This window comes from Callorhinus ursinus, unplaced genomic scaffold (genome assembly GCF_003265705.2).
Source record: "Callorhinus ursinus isolate GAN/ISIS: 27379988/994484 unplaced genomic scaffold, GSC_fseal_2.0 scaffold51, whole genome shotgun sequence".
Classification (NCBI taxonomy): Eukaryota; Metazoa; Chordata; class Mammalia; order Carnivora; family Otariidae; genus Callorhinus; species Callorhinus ursinus.
The window spans coordinates 3,777,355-3,798,153 of NW_027397113.1; the positions used below are offsets into that span (position 1 = coordinate 3,777,355).

A 20,799-nucleotide genomic window follows, 5' to 3' on the forward strand; every position below is an offset into this window, starting at 1 on the left:
TAGGACCATCAGGACTTACTCAAAGATGGGACTTGGGAGGTGAGAACGGGGTGTTGAGCCGGGGGCCCCAGGGGTTTGGTTTGGTGGCTGAGTGGATGAGGGACCATTCCATGGCATCAGGGCCCAGGAGGATGAGCAAGACAGGGAAGAGGGTGAGTCTGGTGTGGGACATGGTGAAGGGAAGGCACCCAGGGCCAGCCACTGGAGGGGGGGGGGGGCAGGAATGTGCCCAGAACTCCTGAGAGGCCTGAGAGCGGGCAGACTGGCCCCACCCAAAGGAGGAGACAGGATGCCTGGAGCCTGGGATCCACAGCTCATTTATTATTGAACTCCAAAATTTAATCCTCACAGTGATCTCTGGAGGTGCTGATAGTTATCACCTCCCCTGTACAGATAGGGAAACAAACTCAGGGAGGGCAGGGATTTCTGCCCAGGGCCTAAGGCCGCTGCAGGTCCATGGTGTGACCTGGACCAGATGCCAGGTCCCCTTCTGCATCCTCCACGGGAAGGGGGGTGGCTCAGAGGTGTCCACATCTCCTGGCCTCTCCCAGGACTCGAGTGGCTAGTGTGGGGGCAGGGAAGCGGGTTACCGCATTGTTTCCCATGCTCCCTTGCCTTGGCCTGTCCTAGCTGGGGGGCAGTTGAGGGAGGAGGAGGCTGAGGGCTCACAGAGAGAAGCCCCAGGGGGGGACGAGGGCAGGCACTGGTCTGGGCTGTGGTCTTTTCCTCCTCGGATGTGAGCCTCAGGCACATCTGCACTGGCTGCAGGTGGCAGGGGCAGCAGACTCACAGGTGTGAGCCAGGCTCAGAGCAGGGTGCAGCTGCAGCTGCGGGCCTCCATGGCCAGCAGCAGCATCCTCAGGTTTCGAGGCGAGTAGGGCGGGTAGCGGAGGGAGTAGATCTTCTCTAGCCCGGGCGGGCGCAGCAGGCAGGCACGGTGGTGGGAGAAGGTGTCGAAGGAGAACTTGCCGTGGTAGCTGCCCATCCCACTGGCTCCTGTACGGTGGCATGGGACACGGCAGTCAGCCCCGCGGCAGCCAGCTGGGAGCATGTCGGACACACCTGGGCTCTGCCGGTCACACACAGTAGGACCTGCGTTTCCCCGTCTGTAAAATGGGCTAATCACGAGGCAATGTAGGTAAAGGGCTTAGCTCTGAGCCTGGCACCAGCAACAACTCGGTAAATGTCGGAGACACCAGGTGCTGGGGCAAGACAGGTCAAGAGTGTGGATTCTGGAATGACTGCTCAGAATTGAATCCCAGCCCTGAATTAAATCTGTCGCCTTGGGCAATTGACTTCGCCTTGGTCTTCTCTGTGACCTCAGATGACAATGGCACCCACCTCCTAGAGCCGTGGGCCTTGGGTGGGTGTTCAGACCCAGGGACACAGTAAGTGCTACGTTGCGTCCAAAGTGTTTAGGTAGGGAGGCCGTCGAGCACCAGGCTTCGGCACTGCAGGTCCAGGGGACCCACGATGGGTTGGGGAGTTGGGGGTAATGAGGGAGGGCTTCCTGGAGGGAGTGAGGCCTGAGGGATGTAGAGCTGACCAGAGGAAGGGGGTGGGGGGGGGGGCAAGAGGGACCCAGGCTTGGGGACGACTCAGAGAGCCTTGGAGGTGGGGGACCTGTGGCGTGCAGGGACCTGGCCGGGCCCAGTGTGGCTGGGGCAGCAGGGAGGGAGGCAGGGAGAGGAGGTGGACACCATGGGCCAGACCAGAAAGGGCTGGGCCCCAGGAAGCTGTGAGTCAGGGCCTTGCTCAGTCCTGTGGAGAGTAGCGGGATGGGATCTGCCCCCAGACAGACCGCCGCACTTCCCTGGAGGAGAGGGGCCGGGACTGGAGACGGGCAGTCAGGTGGGCAAGGTCGGGGCGCCGGGACAGGGGCCAGCAGTGGGACCCGGTCCCCGGGGCCCACACAGCCTCCACGTCTGCTCTCAGCTTGCCATGTACCCCTGTGGCATCGGCTGCTCCCAGGGAACGTCCAGACCCACCCGGACAATTTGTCGGGCCCTACCGGACCCTGGCTAAGGTGCCTAGTGTGGACAGGTGCCAGTCTGGCTCTCCCATGCCGCTAAGGAGGCGACAGGGTCAGAGAGGGACCTGGCTTCCCCAGATCACACAGCCATTGGGCTCGCTGGGACCAGCCCCGAGGTTTCCTGCCTCGGAGGCCAGGACTTGGCACCAGTCTTGGGGGCTGCTGGGGCCGGGGGGGTCTCCATTCCCCCGGGCTGGGAACAGCCCCTGTCTCTGGGGAGGGGGGGGGCTGTGTGTGTGACACACCAAGTGCTGGACTGAGGGGACACAGGAAGGGTTCAAGGGGCAGTTCGGAGCCTCCCCGTGGAGTAAAGGGAGCACGTGAGGCCGCCCCATGTGAGCTGGTGGGCAGACTCGAAGCCGTGCCTTTGATGAGAAAATCAGTGACGGCCCAGGGACCGGGAACACAGTGGTGCCAAGAACCCCAAAGGGTGTCCCCGTGGGTCCACCTCCATATGTACAGGCAGGGACAGGTCTGGAGGGTTTCTGCATGTTGGAGGTGTTGGGGTGCCCTCCGTCCAGTAACAGCGAGAGAAGGCGGGACTCTGCGGGCACCTACCCACTCCTCCGAAAGGCAGGCTGGTGAGGGTCATGTGCATGAAACCGTCGTTCCCGCAGAAGCCCCCGCTGCTGGTCTGGGCCAGTACTCGCTTGACCACCTGGGGGCAGGGAGGGGAGCAGCTATGAGGCCTTGTGGCTGGGCAGCAGGAGGCCAGCCAGCCACCCCCGCAGGGTCCCAGGAAGAGTCTGGCCACCTTGGGAGCTGCAGGGCTGCTGTCACAGGTGGGGGTGTGGTTGTGTAGCAGCCTACCACTGAGCCCCCAAGTCGGGACGTGTTTCCTGAGCAGCGGCTCGAGTTTGGCCCGTGCAGGGTGCTGGGGACACAGACGCAGGGCCAAGAGGGAGTCAGGAAGCCCAGTGGTCGCCTGGGGGCCTGGAGAGTTCAGGGTGAAATGCCAGGTAGTCAGGGAAGCGTCCCAGGGGAGGGATGTGATGCGCCTGCTGCCTCTCAGGGGAAAGAGGGCCCCCCAGGCAGAGTGAAGGGCAGGTGCAGAGACCCAGGTGTGCGGCACAGGGAGGGCCTTTAGATGCGGTGATGTAGCCAGATTTGCATTTTAGAAACATGAATGTGGCCCTTGCTTGACTTAAAGAAGACCTTTACTCTTTAACCTATAGGTTTACTGGAAGAACGAGAAGGGGAAAAGATTAGTAAACACTCTGTATCATCGCCAGAAAACTCGGCTGTATTTAGCTATGCCATGTGATCCTGAACTAACGGCTTGTCTGCATGGTGGGAAGAGGGAACCGCCCCGTGAGGGGGCTCAGAAATCACGGGCCAACAACAACAGCGACAGAAGAGGGAGCAGGAGGGTCGCAATGCTTCTTGGGGGCAGCCGTGGGTCGTAGGTGTGACTTTGTGTAACTCCGGGCCAGTCAGTGCTGGGCATTCGGGAAAGCTTGGAAGTCACAATGCCAAACGACTCCCTTCCGAAAAACCCGGGGTTGTAAAGTTTCTACAGTTAGTATTATCCAGATAGAGCAAGGGCTCCTTGCCGGAATGGCTGACTCTAGGGCTGAGCAAGGGCAACACAGGATGAGCCGAAGCATCTCGTGGACTGTGACAGGAAGTGGTTGGAAAACAAAAGGGGGGGTTGCTGAGGGACACAGCAGCCCCCAATACCCAAAGAGGGACAACCTGAGAAGGACACAAGGTGGTGTCGCACTGTAAGCCGGAGAATAAAGCAGATGCATACGAGTCCATGCTGACAGAAGTGATTCAGGAGCCAAAACTTTCTTACAGATTCTGGGGGACGTAAGTAGGTGTCCCCCTTCAGCAGGTGGCGCTCAATCCCACTCCTTCCACGGAGCCACTTGCTCCCAAAGAAGAGGAAGGTCTGGTGGTGGAAACACCTGGCAGACAGGACCTTGGCCTCACCAGTGATGTGTGGCTCTCGATCCCTGATAGGAGGGCAGAGGCCAGCCCTCGCCGCCGTGGTGTTCTTTCATGAGACAAATAGCAGAGCACTGAGGTTGGGGACATGCTGCAAGGGACCTGGTCAGCACCTCCCAAGCTGAGAGGTAGTCACGGACCGGAGGAGCCATGACAACTAAATGCAATGTGGGGCCCTAGCTGGGCTCTTGGGGCTGAAAGAAAAGCGTGAAATCCAAGTCAAATTTGGAGTGTCGTTAACGGTAATGGACCAACCACCGTCTCTTGGTTTTGACAAACATAAGGGCCCTTAAATGGGGGAAACTGGTAGCGGGTTGTATTGGGACTCCCTGGACTACTTTGTCTTCTGTAAAGCTAAAATTATTCCAAAATAAAAAGTTTATTAAAAACATACTGCCCAGGCGCCTGCGTGGCTCAGTCAGTTAAGCATCTGCCTTCGGCTCAGGTCATGATCTCAGGGTCCTGGGATCGAGTCTTGCATCGAGTCCTGCATGGCGCTCCCTGCTCAGCGGGGGGTCGTCTGCTTCTCCCTCTCCCTCTGCCCCTACCCCTTGCTCATGCTCTCTCTCTCTCTTCAAATAAATAAATAAAATCTTTTAAGAAAACCACACTGTCCAATCTGCGAGGGATCTCATAACAGCCGGGCGAGAGAGGAGGGTATGTCCTGAGCTGTGGACGCCTGCCCTGTGCCCTTGAGGCTCCCGGGATGCCCCCAAGGGGCTGAGCAGGGCAGGGGGCTGGGGTTCAGTTTCCCTGCATGTTCTGGCCCTTCGCTCTCCCCTAGTCATTCCACTCCATTCTGTGTGTGCCTTCTATGAGCCAGGCACTGGAAGGGGGCACGTGACCACCAGCCAATGATGAGGAAGACCGGGGGCGGGGGGGCTTATGGAGCAGGGACACTGGACCCTGGAGAAGACCTGGGGGGAGCTGCCCACTAATGGCCTAAGAGACTGCGGCTTAGGTTGGAGGAGAGGAGGCCCGGCTGCCCCAGGGAGAAATGACAGTGACAGACCCAAGAGTGCCACCATCCAGAATTCCTGTGACTGTTCCAGAAAAGCAGGACCCCAAACCCTCCCTCCAGGGCTCTTGGTCCATTCCAGTCCGGGAGCCACCTACCCTTCTGCTGTCACCACCCCACCATCCACCACTGGCCCCTGCCCCCACCTCTGTCCAGCCCCCACTCAGCTCTGCCTGAGTCCCCCCCCCCCACCTGATTGCTGTTGGAGAAGGCATACAGGGCCAGGGGCTTCTCCCGACGGTTGATGAAGTCGATGGCCTCGTCCAGGCTCCTCACGTTCACGATGGGCAGGATGGGGCCGAAGATCTCCTCCTGCATCACCGGCTCGGTCTCCTGCACGTCCACCAGCACCGTGGGGGCTGCGGGCACAGGGGACGGCTCAGCCCTGGGGCCGGGCAGGGCAGGGGGGGCACGGGCAGGGCTCAGGGGCCTTCTGGGGAAGGGAGCATCCCCGCAGCCCCCGGGAAGGCCGGTGAGGGCTTCTCCGGCCCCGGCGGGGGCCGAGGTGGAGCGGAGGTCAGGGAGGCAGGGGCCCAGCCTGGGCTCGGTGGTCCAGCTCAGGGAGCCTCGGGGCGGGGCGCCGAGGGGGCGGGGGCGGGGCGCCGAGGGGGCGGGGCCCAGGCTCGCGGCCCAGGCGGGCCCCGCGTCCCGGAAGGGCCTTGGCAGGGCGGCCACGGTGGCGGCAGAGCGGACTCACCGATGTAGCGGTCGCTCTCGTCGCTCTGGCCGCCGATGACCACGCGGCCGCAGCCCAGCAGGCCCCGGAGCCGCCGGAAGTGCTTCTCGCTGATGATGCGGCCCAGGCTCGGGGAGCTCCGGGGGTCCTCGCCGTAGAAGCGGGTGATGGCCCTCTGCAGGGCGGGCAGCAGCCGCTCCTGCGTGTCCGGGCTGCACAGGACGTAGTCGGGGGCCACGCAGGTCTGGCCGCTGTTGAAGTAGCGGAACCAGGCCACGCGGTTGGCCACGGTCTGGGGGTCGCAGTCGTCGTCCACGTAGCAGGGGTTCTTGCCCCCCAGCTCCAGCGTGACGGGTGTCAGGTGCTTGGCGGCGGCAGCCATGACGATCCTGCCCACTCGGGGGTTCCCTGGTCGTGGAGAGAAACCAGGGTGACCCGCAGTCCCCTCAGCCAGGTGGGATGGCCTCAGCCTGGGGGCTGGGACCCTTTGAGAGGGGTTCACTCCCTGGCCTGTCCTCCCTGGAGAGGGGGTGGAAGTGGAGGGTGCCAGCCCCCCGGCTCTCCCCTGCCAGTCCCTGCACCAGGACCTTGCTCACGGCCTCAGCCAGACCAGCCCAACAATGCAGGGTCTATGTAGGGGTCTGTACCCTGCAGCAAGCCAGGCCCTTGGCTCCCTCTCCTGACCTGCCTTGTTAGAAATCCAGGAACCCCTTGCCTTGCTTCTGATCTCAGGCTCCCCCTGCCAGTGACTGTTGCTGGCATGTCACTCTGCACCCCTCCCCACCTCTCCAGTCTTCTCTAGAATTGGCAGAGACTGCTCTGGTCCAAAGCCAGAGTCCAGCGCCACGGGCTGCCATTTGGGTCTCTCTCTCTGACCTAACCTGCCAGCCCCGCCACCCTCGCCACCCACCCTTCCCTCTGCTCCTGACCCTTGGCTCAAGTGGCCACGTACTTGTCTCCATCTCTCCTCCGGGTTGATCTCCAGAGTCTCACAGTACCCCCCAAACCCCCTCCCCGACCTAAAGTCCCCTGACCTCAAGATGTTCCTGCCCATGCCTGGCCCAGGGTCCCTTGCTGCCATTTCTACTGGGATGGCCCTCTCTGGCCACCACTGCCTGGGAGCCTGATGTCCCTGCTTTCACTTCCTCCAGCTTCCCTGCCTTTCCCCTGGCCCACCCCGCTCCAGGCCCACCCACGTTCCATCACCTGTTCACTCCTCCCTCAGGTCCTCCTGTCTTTCAGAAACATCTCCTTGTCTGTGAGGCCCCCCTCGTCTGTTGAATCCTGCTGTGCTTCCCTGCCTGAGTCCCTTCCAAGGGCCCCATCATTCCCACGCTATTCTTCACCCTCTGTCCCCTGTCCCCCTGCTATAATGTGAGCTCCTCTGGGGTGGGAGGCTTTGTCCCCTTAGCCCTCGCTTTATCCAGGGCTTGGACAGTGTCTGGACAGGGCACGTTCTCTCAGAAAACAGCGAGCGAGTGAGTGGATGCTTCCCCAGGCCGCAGGCTGTGACAAAGGCTTCCACGAGTTCATACACCTCAAGACAGACCTGTGACTGTCATCAGATAAGGACAGGCCTGCAGAGTCAGGAGCTTCTCGCAGCGTCTGCGCAGGCTGCCCAGGTTCCTGGCCCCAGTCATGGGGGGGGGGTCAAGACCCAAAGCCCGCAGATCTGCCGGGTGGGATGGTGGAAGGTGGGCCGCCCCTCCCCATGTCTCCTCCTGCTTCTCCAGCCACTAGGAATCTGTGAGACCAGCTGAGGACTCTGCCCCCTGCTTCTACAGCGGGCTCCCTGTCAGCCAAGCTGAGGGCCCATGGGCCCTGTCCTGAGCTTGTGGCAGGGTTTCGGGGGGAGAAAGGCCGAGACAGCACTCCCCCTGCTCTGATGTGGACAAGGTGCGCAAGGCATGAGGCCAGGGAGCAGGAAGGCTCAGAAGCTGCTGTCTGCCCTTGTCTGCTTTCTCTCTCCTCCAGAACCTCAGCCAGGTAACACAGCTCCCTGCCTCCCCGGCTCTTTCACCCTTATAGAAACTCCCTCCTGAAGCCAGGTGGTGTCCGGACCTCGTGGGCGCAAGCCAGGGAGATGGCAGATGACCTCGGAGAAAACTTCTAACCAAGGGCCTGGGAGGAAAATCCAGCCTTCCCCCATCCTGGCCCCTGGGGTGGCCCCAGCTGGGTGCCGTGGCCCTTTGTTCCCTTGGCCTCCAAGCCCTCATCTGTCCAGCCCTCCACAAGGGCCCTGGGTCAGTGGGGTCATGTCTAAGGTCCTGAGGCCAGTGGGTGGCATATAAGGTCAGGGGCACCTGGCACAAGGGGAGCTTGGCACGGGCAGATGCTGTGATCCGTGAGACTGTGACCAGTGGAGGGGCCTCCGGAGGGTCCTAGGGGTCAGGGTTGCTTCCCAGCGTGCTCTAGGGGCATCGGGCAAGCTTGTCCTGGAGCCGGTCTGCTTCCTTCCTGGCTGTCTGTGTGCCTGGGTCCCTGTGGCCTCTCTCAGGGCTGGGGACAAGACCCCTGAAGGGGTGGCTGGGCTCCACCAGCCCCCATGCTGAGCCCCCCAAGCCCCGCCCGCAGCGGGTACCCTGGCCTCACCCGTGAAGAAGATGTAGTCAAACTTGTGCTCCAGCAGCTGCCCGGTCTCCTGGGGCCCTCCCAGCACCACGGCAAAGCAGCTCTGCAAGATGGGGTGGCAGACGGTTCCCTCTGGGACCCCAGCCTGGGGAACGCAGGGGGCTGCCGTGTGGGTCCGCCCCCCAGTTGCCTGGCCTGACCCACAGTTTCCGGGGCTCTAGGTGAACCAGATGGGAGCAGGGAGCTGCCCAGTGTCCCAAAAGGCACGAGGTTAGAGCCTGGCTGGGGCTGGCAGGGAGGGGAGGCCAGGGCGGGGTGGTCAGGGCTGACCAGAAGACAGATGGGAGTCCCCGGGGGCACACTCCTCAGAGCACAGCTGTGATCACTGCTCCTCTGTTTCACTCAGAGGGAAAGAGTCTGAGGGGGCAGCGACCCCGCCATGGCCGCACGATCCAGACGAGGCAGGATGGCGGTTGGAACTTGGGTCCTGCCCGAGGGAGCCTGCCTGGTCCTGCTGAGCCCAAGTGTAGCTGCTCGGCCCACTCCGTGCCCTGCTCACCTGGTCCAGGTATCGGGGCAGCACCTCAGCCAGGATCTTCTCGGTGCTCCTGCTGAACTCCGATGGCTTCAGCACCACGCAGTTCCCTGCAGGGCAGGGCAGGGCAGGGGGAGCGCTGGGAGAGGGGTGGCCCCTCTCATCTCCATTCAGTCCTTACACCTGCGGGGCGGGTGCCTGGCCCACTCTGCTCTCAGGTGAGGAATCTGGCTCAGAGACTGGCAGGACCAAGGCCCCACTGCCCAGGGATGGTGGGCCAGGCGGGAACCAGCTTTTCTTAGCCACTCGCCGCCAGCTCCCCACTCCCTGGCTCGGTGGGCTACCATGAGGCCTGAGGACAGGGACAGTGGGCAGAGGGAAGATGGAAACTGCTCTCACCTGCAGCGAGGGCACCCACCAGGGGCACCAGGGTCAAGTTCACAGGGTAGTTCCAGGGGGCAATGATGAGCACCAGGCCGAAGGGCTCCTTCCGGATGAAGGCTGAGTCCAGCTGTGTGCCCTGGGCCCCGGGGCCAGCGTGGTGGTGAGTGGTGGGGCCTTGGGACTCCCAGCCCCTCCGCGCCACCCTCCAGCTGGTGAGGCTGCCCGCGTGCCCTCACCCCCCAGGCCAGCTCACCAGGTTCTTGGGCACTTTCTCATCCTTCATCCAGGCCCTCAGATTCCTGAGGGCCAAGTCAATCTCGATCTGGCTGATTCTGATCTCAGACACCTCTGCCTCGAAGGCTGACTGCAGGAGAGAGACAGGGGCAGGGTTCGGGCTGGGGGACCCCAGTCGGCAGGTGGCCTCTCACTTGCTCCTTCATTCATTCACTCCGGGTTCAGCGAGTGCTTCCAGCACTCAGGAGCCCTTCCTGTGCCAGGAACGCAGCAGCAACTGAGAGCACAGAGAGCCTGCTCGGCAGAGCTGACGTCGTAGGGGGACAGCCGCCATGATGCTGAGAACACGGACGTGACCAGAGCAATGGAAGTGAAACGGGGAGGGGGACAGAGGCTGCTGGAGTGTGTGTGCGTGTGCGTGTGTGCACGTGCGTGGGTGTGTGTTGGGGGCCTGTACACGAGCGTGCGCATGTGAGTGCAGGAGCATGCATCAGTGCATGAGTGTGCGCCTCTGTGTGCATGTGTGTGTGTTTGCTTTGCTTTCTACAAGATTATCAGTGCTGGCCTCTGGGATGAGGTGACATCTGAGCAGGGAGGATCGGGAGGGAGGGAGCTGACGGATACCTGGAGGCCGAATATTCCAGACAAAGGGCATAGTGTGTGCAAAGACTCTGAGGTGGGCAAAGGCTTGCTATGTTCCTGGTTAACAAGGAGCAGAGCGGGTAAAGGGATGGCACCAGGCAGCAGGGGTGAGGACTGTCGAGGAGAGCACCCTGGTGTCATAAACGGGAAAACAGATGATTCCAGAAACGGCTGACAAGGAAGCCTGGGCCTCACCTGGCTACAGTCCCGGGTCATCATGGTTAAGAGCAGGTTTGGAGACACCAAGAAAGGGAGCAGGCATCCACAGGAAGCCAAGCCTCAAGATAAGTCCTTGTAGCCATACTTTGCTGTCCCCAAGGGATGACCCTGGATGCCATGAGGCATGAGTCTCAAAGTCTGTGACTGTTCTGGGGACAGGGCGGACACTTGGCAGGGTGCCTGTGAGTCGGGAGGGTCCCAAGGAAGCTACTGAGGGCCCCCTGGCTTTGCTGGCCCCGGGGTCTCCATCATGACGTGGGTGGAGCCAGGAGGCCCGCTGGAAGGGTGGGACCTCACCGGTTGGAAAGGAGCCACGGGCCTGGCCCTGAGGCGTTACAGGTGTTCAGGGGCTGGTGGAACACAAGGGGTGGGTCTGGACACTGTGGCCTTAGTGGCAAGTGCAAGGACATTTTGTCCTGAGAAGAACCGCCTGGACAGCTGTTCTGGGGCGGGAGTAGTCAGGCATGAGGCCCTGTCGGCTGAGGGGGCGGGAGGCTGACCACAAGCAAATGCATTGCCGTAGCTGCTGCGGGGAATTGGGAGGAGCCGAGCCCTCAGGCCCGCGGTTTGGAGGGAGGCCAATGACGCCCACCTTTCTGAGTGAAACTGAACTCCTCCATGGCCTACAAGGCGATACATGGTGTGACCTGCCTCCCTTGACCTCATCTTTTGCACATCTTGGCGTCTGTCACTCCCCTCCAGGTATGCTGGCCTCTTTGCTGCTCCTCAAGCACAAAGGCCTCCTGCCTCAGGGCCTTTGCACATGCTGTGCCCACTGCCATTTCCTCCAGTGTTCTCCCTCCTGCAGGTCTCTGCTCAAATGCCATCTCCTCAGAGAAACTGCCCCTGACTCCCACATATACAACAGCGTCCTGCACCGGGTCCTCCCTCCTGCCCTTTTCACACTGGGAATGTCTCTCCCTGGCACTTGAAACCATCCAACATGCTATACAATTAGTTCTTTATTGTTTTGTGCCTCTCTCCAGAAGGCCAGCTCCTGGGCACGGGGACTTTTACTTTTTCTTGGATCCCCAGAGCCTAGAACAGGAGACCCAGCACATGGTAGGTGCTCAGTAAAACGTTGCTGAGTGGATGAGAAATGCGTGGATGGACGTGTGCGGCAGAGGAGGTGAAGAGGCGGTCAGGGCACAGGGAAGGGGGGCGTGGTTTGCCAGGCGCTTAGTCCCCCCTCAGGGAGGAAGCTGCGGCCCCCACCCCGGCATGCCCCCCGCCCCCGCCTCCCCAGCCCCCCCACAGCCCCCAGCCCTGCCCTCCTCCCGCCCACCTTGTGCAGGTCCTGCAACAGCGCCTCCTGCAGAAGCTGCTTGTTGTCCCGCAGGAAGCGGCCCAGGCCCTTGAGCTGCGCCGCCCGGAACTCAGCTGGCCTCGTCCGCCCTGAGCCGAAGGCCTCCCGCAGCCGCCGCAGGGTGTCCGCGAAGGGGTCCATCCTGCAGGGAGGGGGCAGCGTGGGCCGGGGCGCTCCACCTTCATGGGCATTCTCCCCTGCGCCCCTGGCTGTACCGCTATGGGCTCACGGACACTGCTACAAGGATTCACGTGTAACCCCAGAGTGCCGGGGCTGCACCCCGTGCACACACACACACACACACACACACACGCGCGCGCGCGCACAGAGTCCCTTCCCCGTGGCCAGTGGGCAGGAGAGCCCTGGAGTTTGAGGTGGGTGCAGGACAGTGCGGGGGGCTTGGGAGCAGCTACTCCGCAGGCAGCCATGGGACCTCCCTTCTCCCTGCCACACAGAAATGAGCCCCAAGCCATGCCCCCATCCCACTCTGGTGCCCCTCCTGGAGATGGGGCAGCCCTCATCCTTGCCAGGCCTGCGTGGAATAACCAGGAAGACATGATAAGTAGGGGACAGTCCACTAACAGCCACCATGGCTACCACTGTGGGACAATCCAGGCACAGAATACACTGCGTCTCCTGCCCGTCTCCCGGGGGCACTGCCTGGGGAGGCCCAGCTGGCCGGGTGACCTGGGCAGTGGCCTTCGCGGTCTATGCCCCTGTCAGCAGCCCCAGCGTTGGAGGAGCAGTGGGGGACGGGGGCTGAGGGGGCAGTATGCCTCCACACTGTCAGCAGCCAGGGCAGGAGATCTGGGTGCGGCCCCCACATTCCCCCGGGCCCCTGCCTGTCTACTTGAAGCTCATCAGAGGAGCAGGGTGACGTACTCGCTTCTTGGCCTGGTGCCAAGGACCCGTGGGGACCCTTTCCTCCCGCCCTCTCAGACTCCCTTCCCTTCAGGTCTCAGCTTGGTGAACGCCTCCTCTAGGCAGCCCGCCCTGATTATTCCTTCACATAGGGAGTGGGTTTCATCCTCTCTCCCACTGGCCCCTCTTTGCCTAACCACCTGATTTAGGTCTTAGTGCTTCGATCTCCTTATCCGGCAGAGGGTAACAATAGTGCCCACCAGCTGACATGCTGTTTTTCAAAGATGAGACCATGCTGTCCAGTTCTGAGCCCAGGGCTGGGCGGCAGCATGGCCAAGGCTGCCAGTTGTTAAGTGGCTACCCCACAGCCCTCAGAATTCTGGAGTGATCCATGGCCCTGAGAGCTGAGCCTGCTCCAGTCGATAGGATGGCCCGGCCCGAAGGGCACTCTGTGTTGGCTGGAGCTCTGGGCATGATGGGGGGCCAGGCTGACCCCAAAGGCCTCCTGCTCTGGTCAGGAGAAACTGAGCAGTTGCCTGGGGGCACAAGGCAGGCCCCATGGGCCCCAGAGAGGGTGCCAGTGTAGCAGAAAGGGGACATTCTCAGAGCCCCTCTGGGCCCCAGCCTTGCCCCAGACCCCACTCTCCTTCTTGGAGGAAGGGGAGCTGGTCAGTGCCGAGGCCCAGGAGCCAAGAGCCCTACCAGCCTCCAGAGCTGCCGTCTGCGCTTGTCCCCCTGCTCGGCCTCCTACTGGCCTTATGACCTTGGGCAGGTCACTCATCTCTCTGCCTCAATTTCCCTGTCTGTAAAGTGGGGATAATAATAGCACTTGCCATCGTCTCGACGAGTAAATGACATAAGGCCCCCTAAAGTGTTGGCCACTGCGCACGTGATATGGGGCTCGAGAAAGGTCAGCTGTGGTTGTGATCACTAAGTACCTAACGAGTGTTTCTTCCTCCCCACCCGCCGCCACTCCTTGTTCTGCCTTGCGGGCGCCTCCGGACCCCTGCTGATGGATGTGGAGGGCAAAGCGCACCCGCCTCACCTGCCCCCCCCCCCAGGGTTCTTTGCCTTTTCATAAGAAATGTCTGCAGAACCCACAAAAATGTAAGGCACGTAACTGGAATGGCACACCTCTGGGCGAGGGAGGGGTGGGGAAATCTGTGGGGGTGCAAGTCCGGACAGAACATTCCAGCAGCCTCGCCTAGCAACACTGAGGCCAACTCACCCCATATAGCCCCCCCCAGGTTGGTCACTCTGGACTGAGGGACAAAGGGGTGCCCTGTTACGGGATCGGAAGCTGGGCACTGCCCAGGTGTACCCAGGAGCCCAGGCCACTTCCTGCCTGGGGTCTGGGGGGGGGAGCGGCTGGGCCTGTGACCTCACAAAGGACACACAGACGAGGGGCTTCCTGGATGGGCCTGCGCTGGGGTCTTTGAGCCCGCCTCCACCCCCCAACCCCGCACCCCTGGGGTACATATGACACTGTGGAAGCTCGTAAGGATGTTAAGCGGCATTTCCTGTGCCTGCATGACTCATTTGACCACCACGACAGCCTGCCGAGGGCACTGTCTTGTCCCCTGCAAGGAGAGGGGCGACCTCGGCACAGAGAGGGCGAGGAGGTGGCAAGGCCACCCAGCTTCTCTACACCGGAAACCGGGATGCAGAGGAATCCGGAGGAACAGAGGGCTGCCCACCTCCACTCTTCATCCCCCTACGGGGCAGCCTGACCCCTGGGGAGAGGGGACACCTTGGGGGCTGGCCTGAACTGCAGATGCAGGGCCCGTGGGCAGGGGCGTGGGGCTGGACTCGGGCGGTGCCCTCGAGGGTGAGAAGACACACTGGTTGTACCCCACTCTCTGCACCTGTCTCCCATCAGTGCCCACCCTGCTTCCCCTTGTGGCCTCCTCGGGTGAGTGCTGAGGTCCCAGGGGCTGGCGGGCCCAGGGGTCCCCTGCCCGCTAAGGGGGCCCCAGCTTCAACTACCTGCTGCGCCCCATCTGTTCCTGACTTGCGGCTCTTGGGTGAGGTGGGTGGGGTGGGAGTTGCTAAGTCAGTTGATGATGACAAGGGACAGGCCTGTTTCCCTTGGTTTGGAGGCCAGGGGAGGACATGCCACATCCCCTCAAGGCCCTGGGCCTGGGGACCCCTCTAATCATCATAATGAGCAGGTGTTGACTGCATGTGCCTGCCTGGGTGCCTGACGTGGCGCAGTGTGGGTGGCTGCACAGCGCCCCTGGGGGAAGCTGAGGCCCAAAGAGCTCGCATGGCGTCAGGTAGGGGGTGAGTAAGCTGGGGACGCAGGTCTGCTGGCTCCAAAGCATCGCTGGGAATCTGCTGCCCCGACCCCAGCCCTGCACGGCGGCCAGGCCTGCTGATGAGCTCTCCGTGGCGCGGGCCTCCCTGCCTTCTCCTCACCCAACCTCTGCACACTCTGTCATTCTCTCTGTCTCGGCTTCCTGAGCTGTCCTGGACGCCTCCTGAGGGAAACCCCCCCCCTTTTTTTTAAGTAGGCTCCATACCCAGTGTGGAGCCCAATGTAGGGTTTGAACTCACAACCCTGAGATCAGGACTCGAGCTGAGATCGAGAGTTGGATGCCCAACTGACTGGGCCACCCAGGCGCCTCCCTAAGAGCACGCCTTTGGTATGGTGTCAGGGCCCAGTGATCTGGGGTCGAATCCCGGCAGCCCTGTTTGTGAGCTGGGAGTCCTTGGGCAGGCTGCTCGGCTCCTCTGAGGCTCACCTTCCCCATCCGTGAAATGGGGATGGTACCTGAAGCTGCCCCATGGCACTGCTGGGAGAATTCATGCATGCAGTGTTCTGTGCAGGGCCGAGCCCTCTGAGTGCTCAGTGACAATGGCTCTGACAAGCATTATTCAGACAGACTGTGAAGGACAGCTGTGCCGAGGGGGCTCCAGGGAGGAGACCCTGGGGTAGAGCCCAAGGAGACCTTGGCCCACTGCGGGCACCAGGGAGGCAAGGACATCAACCAGAGACCCATGTGGGGGCAGGGATATGGAGTTGGCCAGGGTGACAGAGATAAACATGGTGCTCTGAGGGTCTGGGGGACCTCAATCAGGCTTGCCAGAGGAGGAGGTCACAGGGCCACCTTGATGACCCCACAGGTCCTGATACCCCAGGGTCTCCAATCTGATCTCCCCCTGGAGCCTGAACCTGGCTTTTCATGGGCTCTCCAGAAGCTCTGGCAGAGTCCCCTCCCTACAATGGGGGCTGGAGGAACTGGGGATCAACCCTTGGCCTGTGGGCTGAGCCAACGCCAGCCCACCCCACAGAGAGCCTCCCTGAAGCCGGCCCAGTCCCTCTGATGATCAGTCCCTCCTTCCCAGGCCCCGGCAGAGCCTGCTCCCAAGAATGGGATGTCCCAGAGTCACTGGGTACCCCGGCCCCAGCACCGGGCTCGCCTAGCAGTGCCCAGAAACTGTGTGTTACCAGATGGATGCTTGTCCCACCCCCACCCCCACCCCCCAGGGACGGGGGTGCATTCCCTCCTGGGGCAGCCAGACCCAGAGCTGGGGCGCCCAGCTCTGGAAAAGATGTGCTATAGCCCCAGGGAAAGGAAAGTGTTGGCCCAGCTCGGACAAAATGAGGGTGGCTGTGGGCCACCAGCCTCAGGAGCCCCCTGAGCCTCTCCTCCGCCCCTCCCTCTCCGGCTCTTAGGTCCGGGCAGAGGGAAGTTCCTTCCTCCTTCCCCTTTCTCCCCAGGCAGGCAGAGGAACTCCGCAAAGACATAGCCAGCCTGTGTGTGTGGCCGCCAGGGGCCAGGCCCGTCCAGGCAGCCAGCAGCCTGGTGTCCCCGAGCCAGCCCACCAGCCAGGTCCCGGGCCCTGACAGCCAGCTGCTCTAGCCCCACCTCCCTGGGACAGCGTACCTGAGGCCCCGCCAAGCTGCCCTTCCTCCTGGCCGTCCCTGCTCTGCCCTGCTGTCCTGTCGTTAACAGTCGCCGTGAAATGTCTGAGGCTGGGCGGGCCCCTGGGGCGGGGCTGCCCTGGCCTCGTGCCTGACCTTGGCTCTGGGCCCGCTGGAAGCTGCAGACAGAGACTCATTACCTCTCTTAAGGGCCTCTCCCGCACCACAGAGAAGGAGCCGGGGCCCAGAGAAGGCCAGCACGAGCCCAGGGCCACACAGCAGGTCTTCAGGGAGCTCTGAGCTGAGGGGTCCAGACCAAGGTCTCACCAGACCCAGACGCAGCTGGAGAAGGAGGAGAGCCCTGGGAATTATGGTGTGGGGTGGGGTCTGGCAGCCTGGAATAGCAGAGAAAGCCCTGCCCGCGGCCCCCGCCCCCGTGAGCCTCTGTTTTCCGGGTGCAAAATGAAGAGATCAGATCCAAAGACGGCTGCACGCCCGCTGACCCCTCTGTTCCCTAGCTCTCCCCGCATCTGTGTCCATCCACGCCACCTCATCCAGCACCCCTTCTCAGGACAGGTCACCCTGCAACCTGACATTTCACAATGAGAAAACAATGCCCCGGAGAGGGTACCGGACTTGACCACCCAGGGCATGAACGGCAGGGCTGGGAGCACACTGGAAGCTTGTCACTCTGGAGCGGAGGGGCCGTGTCCATCCCCAGAGGCCCCCTCCCACCACCTGGGGTAGCGCTCCACCCACTGCCCTCTAGGACGCTGTCACGTAAGTGTCACTGTGGTGGTTCCCGTGGTCTTCCTCCTCCGGTGCCTGAGCTGTGCCAAGGGGGCCCGTCCTCCGTCTTACTTCGGCCCCCACCTCAGGCACACCTGTCGGAGCCAGCACAAAGGGGGATGGTTCCCGAGCAGCTGCTGGTGTCAGACAGGCAGGTGATTAGGTTACAGGTGTGGGGCCAGGAGCATCCTTTGTGCCATCGCCCCGTGCCTGCCACCCTGGGCCCGCCACTGCCCTTCCGTCTTGGTGCTCTGGGTGTCTGCCTGGTATCCTGGCCCGGGGCCTCCGGGCCAACCGGGGCCTCCGGGCCAACCCGGCACCTGGGAGATGCTTCTCACCGCCCAGGCCCTCCCCGCTCCCCCTGCCTACCTGGGGGGCAGGAGAGGTCTCCTGGCCCACGGCTGCTCTGGTTGCCCTGGAGGCTTCAGCCAGCTGGGACAGGGGGAAGGGGCTGCAGAGGCCCCCGTCCTCTGCGTGGGATGGAGCCCCCAGCCGCTGCCTGTCACGTGGCTCAGCATGTGACAGCCCTGCCCTGCTGTCTGGAGCTGAGCCAGGGAAAGGCAGTGGCAGAGCCGGCACCAGGCGGGGCTGGGCTGGGGCTGAGCCCGACAGCCCTTACTCAGGAACCAGGCCCAGAGAGGGGCAGCCACTGGCCTAAGGCTACACAGCAAGTCAGGGGCCCACCTGGGGAGGCACTGGTGGGTGAGATGGGTGTTGCAGGATCCTGAAGGGACCCCTCCTGGCCAAAGATCGCCTTGCAGGGACCACCAGTGAACTTGTCATGAATTCGGGAACAGCCCGGGACGTCTCCAAAGAGGCCTGGCCTCCTGGCACAGGGGTCCTAACCTGGCCTGGCAGTGAAGCTCCCCCGGTTTGAGGGGGCATTTCCCCTTGGGGAGGAATAGGTACCCTCCCCTCTCTCTGGTTTGGAGGCCTCTACTGATCCTCGAAGGTCCAGGGGCTCAGTGCGGTCTGGAGGTTATGTCCCTGTTGTGAGAGCTCAAGATAAATGGGGAGAGGTCTGTGTGGGGTCCCACCAGGAGGCACCCTTAGAGCCAGCTCTGATGGGTGACAGGCTCTGCCAAGGACCCAGGTCGGCCAGGTAGGGTGCACGTTGGGGGAGCACAGAGGTTGGAAGAAGGGACACAGAGGCCTCGCTCCCCGACATTTGCCTCAGCCCTGTGCGCTGGCAAGTCCTCTGGGTTTTAGTTTGGAGGCTGGGATGAAATGACCTCCATTATGGTCACCTTAAGCCTCCTTCTCCAGGGTAGAGAGGTGGGGAGGGTGGGCTGCTCTTGGGTTATGGCATCAGGCAGACTCATTAATTCACTCATTCGTTCACTTCCTCCCTCCCTCAGCTCCCTCAGACAGCTAGTGAGCCTGGCTCACGGGGCCTCAGACCTGCCCAGGAGCATCTCACCACCTTGCCCGCTGACAGAGACTCTAAGCGGGCTCCCCTGCCCACCTGCGAAGCAGCCTTGAGCAGGTCGCGGTCTCTCTCTTCGCCTCCCGCCTTGTGGAGCGGGGCTGACTCTGCCTGCCTCACAGGCTGCCGCAGAGGAGAAATAGGGGTGCATCTGGAAACATCTGGTGTACAGTAGGTGCTCAGTAGGCATGGATGCTTTTCTGCCCCTTTCCCGCCCTCCTGAGGGACTGGCCACCCTGGCCTTGTCCCCGAGACCCTGCCCCCACCTTCCTTCCTTGCCTCTTGCCTTAAGATGAGCCCACCCTGGCTCCCCCCCCAGCCCCCAGCCCTCCCCTCAGAGACCAGCGGGACTCATCCCATGGTGTGCTAAGTAAGCACCGTGCCAGGCACTCGACACAAATCCTCATGGAGTCTCAGACACTGTGGTCCTAGCTTGCGGGAGAGACAGCAGGCTCGAGACGTGCAGTGACGGGCAGGAACACACAGGAAGAGTGACAGAGGGGGACTCTAGCCCAGCAAGGCCCACAGCGTTTCCAGGGTGCCCTGAGCCCTTGCTTAGGAGCCCACAGGGTCACCCTCACTCCTGGGAGCCTCATCTCTCAGCTGAAAGCAGCAGGCTCTGTTTCTTGGGCATTTGCTCTGCCAGGCACTGGCCTGGTTCTTGGCACATCTCCTCTTGGGGACCTCCCAACAGCCTGTGGTGACTGTCATCCCCAAGGCTTTTAGTTTAAAAAAAAAAATGGCAAAGAGTCAACTCCATGCCAGGGGGCTGGCGTCGGGTGAATGAGGAGTGGTGGAGTCATTCCAGTGCGGAGTCTGCTTGGGATTCTCTCTCCCTCTGCCCTTCCTGCTTGTGCTCTTTCTCTCTCTCCTATAAATAAATCTTTAAAAAATAATAAAATTAAATTAAAAGTCACCAACAGACCACAGAAGGAGTCCTTGTATAACAAGGACTTTTTTTTTTTTCTAGAGAGAGAGTGCGGATGTGAGCCTAAGTAGGGGGAGTAGGGAGTGGGAAGGGGGGGAGGGGCAGAGGGAGAGAGAGAATCTCAAGCTGACTCCACACCCAGCTCGGAGCCCCATGGGGGGCTCAATCTTATGACTCTGAGATCATGACCTGAGCCGAAATCAAGAGTCAGACTCTTAACCGACTCAGCCACCCAGGCACCCTGACAAGGACTTTATTTAGTTATTTATTTATTTTAAAGATTTTTATTTATTTGACACACACACACACACAGAGAGAGAGAGAGAGAGAGCACAAACAGGGGGAGGGTCAGAGGGCAGAGGGAGAAGCCGACTCCTCTCCGAGCAGGAAGCCCGATTTGGGCCTCAATCCCAGGACTGTGGGATCCTGACCTGAGCTGAAGGCAGATGCCCAACCAACTGAACCACCCAGGCGCCCCCTGACAAGGACTTTACTTAAATAATTCTGTGACCTTAACTGTGCAGTAACCTCTTTCATAGGGCTGAACTGGGACCAGAGAAAGCCTGCACTCTCATGGAAGTCAGCATCTAGGAAGCAGCTACAGAGCTGCGGGGCAAAACCACACGTCACACTGTGGGAGGTTCTGGGACACATGGGTACTGGTATTTTCCTTATGGAGGGCAGACCCACGGGCTCCCTGGAACAACGTGTCTGCTCTCCTGCTACCTTCTCTTTGTTTTCTGGTTGTTTCTTCACACACACTGCTTGATTTCCTCTTGGGGACCTTCTGGTGGGAGACAGAAAAAAAATCGGTGAGTTCTGAGTCGGCCTGAAACATTGGCTGTTCAGCAAGCCTTGCCCCCTCTTCCCCAGAGCAGAGAGGTCCACTTTAGGGACTTTTCCCCTCAGACCACACACACCCACTCAGGGCGTGGAAATGCCCCACACAGTCTGTGAGCTTCTCCCCCTGCCTCGCGGGCCCATAACAGATGGTCGGCTCTTGGACCACAGCGTCAAGACGCTGCATCTCAGAGCTTCCTGGTCTGTTCAGAAGTCACCCACCTTCCCTCTCTCCGTAAGACTTTTGTGGGCCTGCCCTCTTCCTGATGCAGGGACAACTAAACCCCTCCCGTCCTGTCTCTCTCCATAAGAGCCATCTGGCCTGGGACACCTCCTCTCTCTCGCCCCTTAAGGTGTGCTCTGGTGTCCAGGATGCTTCTGTTCCTCTGGCCCCCCGCCACCCTGTTTTTAGCCAGTGGAAGTTCTTTTCCGCTTACTCCTGTTTGGTAGGTGGGGGGGTAGTAGGCTCTGTGCAAGGTGAGGTGCTGGGGTTTCCCACACTGATGCCAGAGAAGACCGG

General features: G+C 61.5%; 1 protein-coding gene across 9 annotated transcripts; it reads right to left on the reverse strand.

Moving 5' to 3' along the window:
* Positions 1-301: 301 nt before the first annotated feature.
* ALDH3B1 (aldehyde dehydrogenase 3 family member B1) lies at positions 302-16,417 on the reverse strand. Of its 9 annotated transcripts, none has more exons than XM_025878424.2 (11): positions 16,319-16,417; positions 11,547-11,709; positions 9,420-9,530; positions 9,182-9,302; positions 8,807-8,892; positions 8,269-8,350; positions 5,698-6,084; positions 5,193-5,359; positions 2,787-2,906; positions 2,591-2,690; positions 302-996 (listed from the first exon to the last, which is right to left on the reverse strand). In XM_025878424.2, exons 2-11 carry the CDS (start codon positions 11,706-11,708, stop codon positions 806-808), a joined length of 1,527 nt encoding a protein of 508 aa, XP_025734209.1. In that variant the 5' UTR covers position 11,709; positions 16,319-16,417; the 3' UTR covers positions 302-805. The 9 variants fall into 9 exon arrangements, with proteins under 9 accessions (XP_025734209.1, XP_025734208.1, XP_025734211.1 ...); XM_025878423.2 differs by having other exon boundaries at positions 302-1,118; XM_025878427.2 differs by having other exon boundaries at positions 857-996; positions 2,787-2,965.
* Between the last annotated feature and the right edge of the window lie 4,382 nt (positions 16,418-20,799).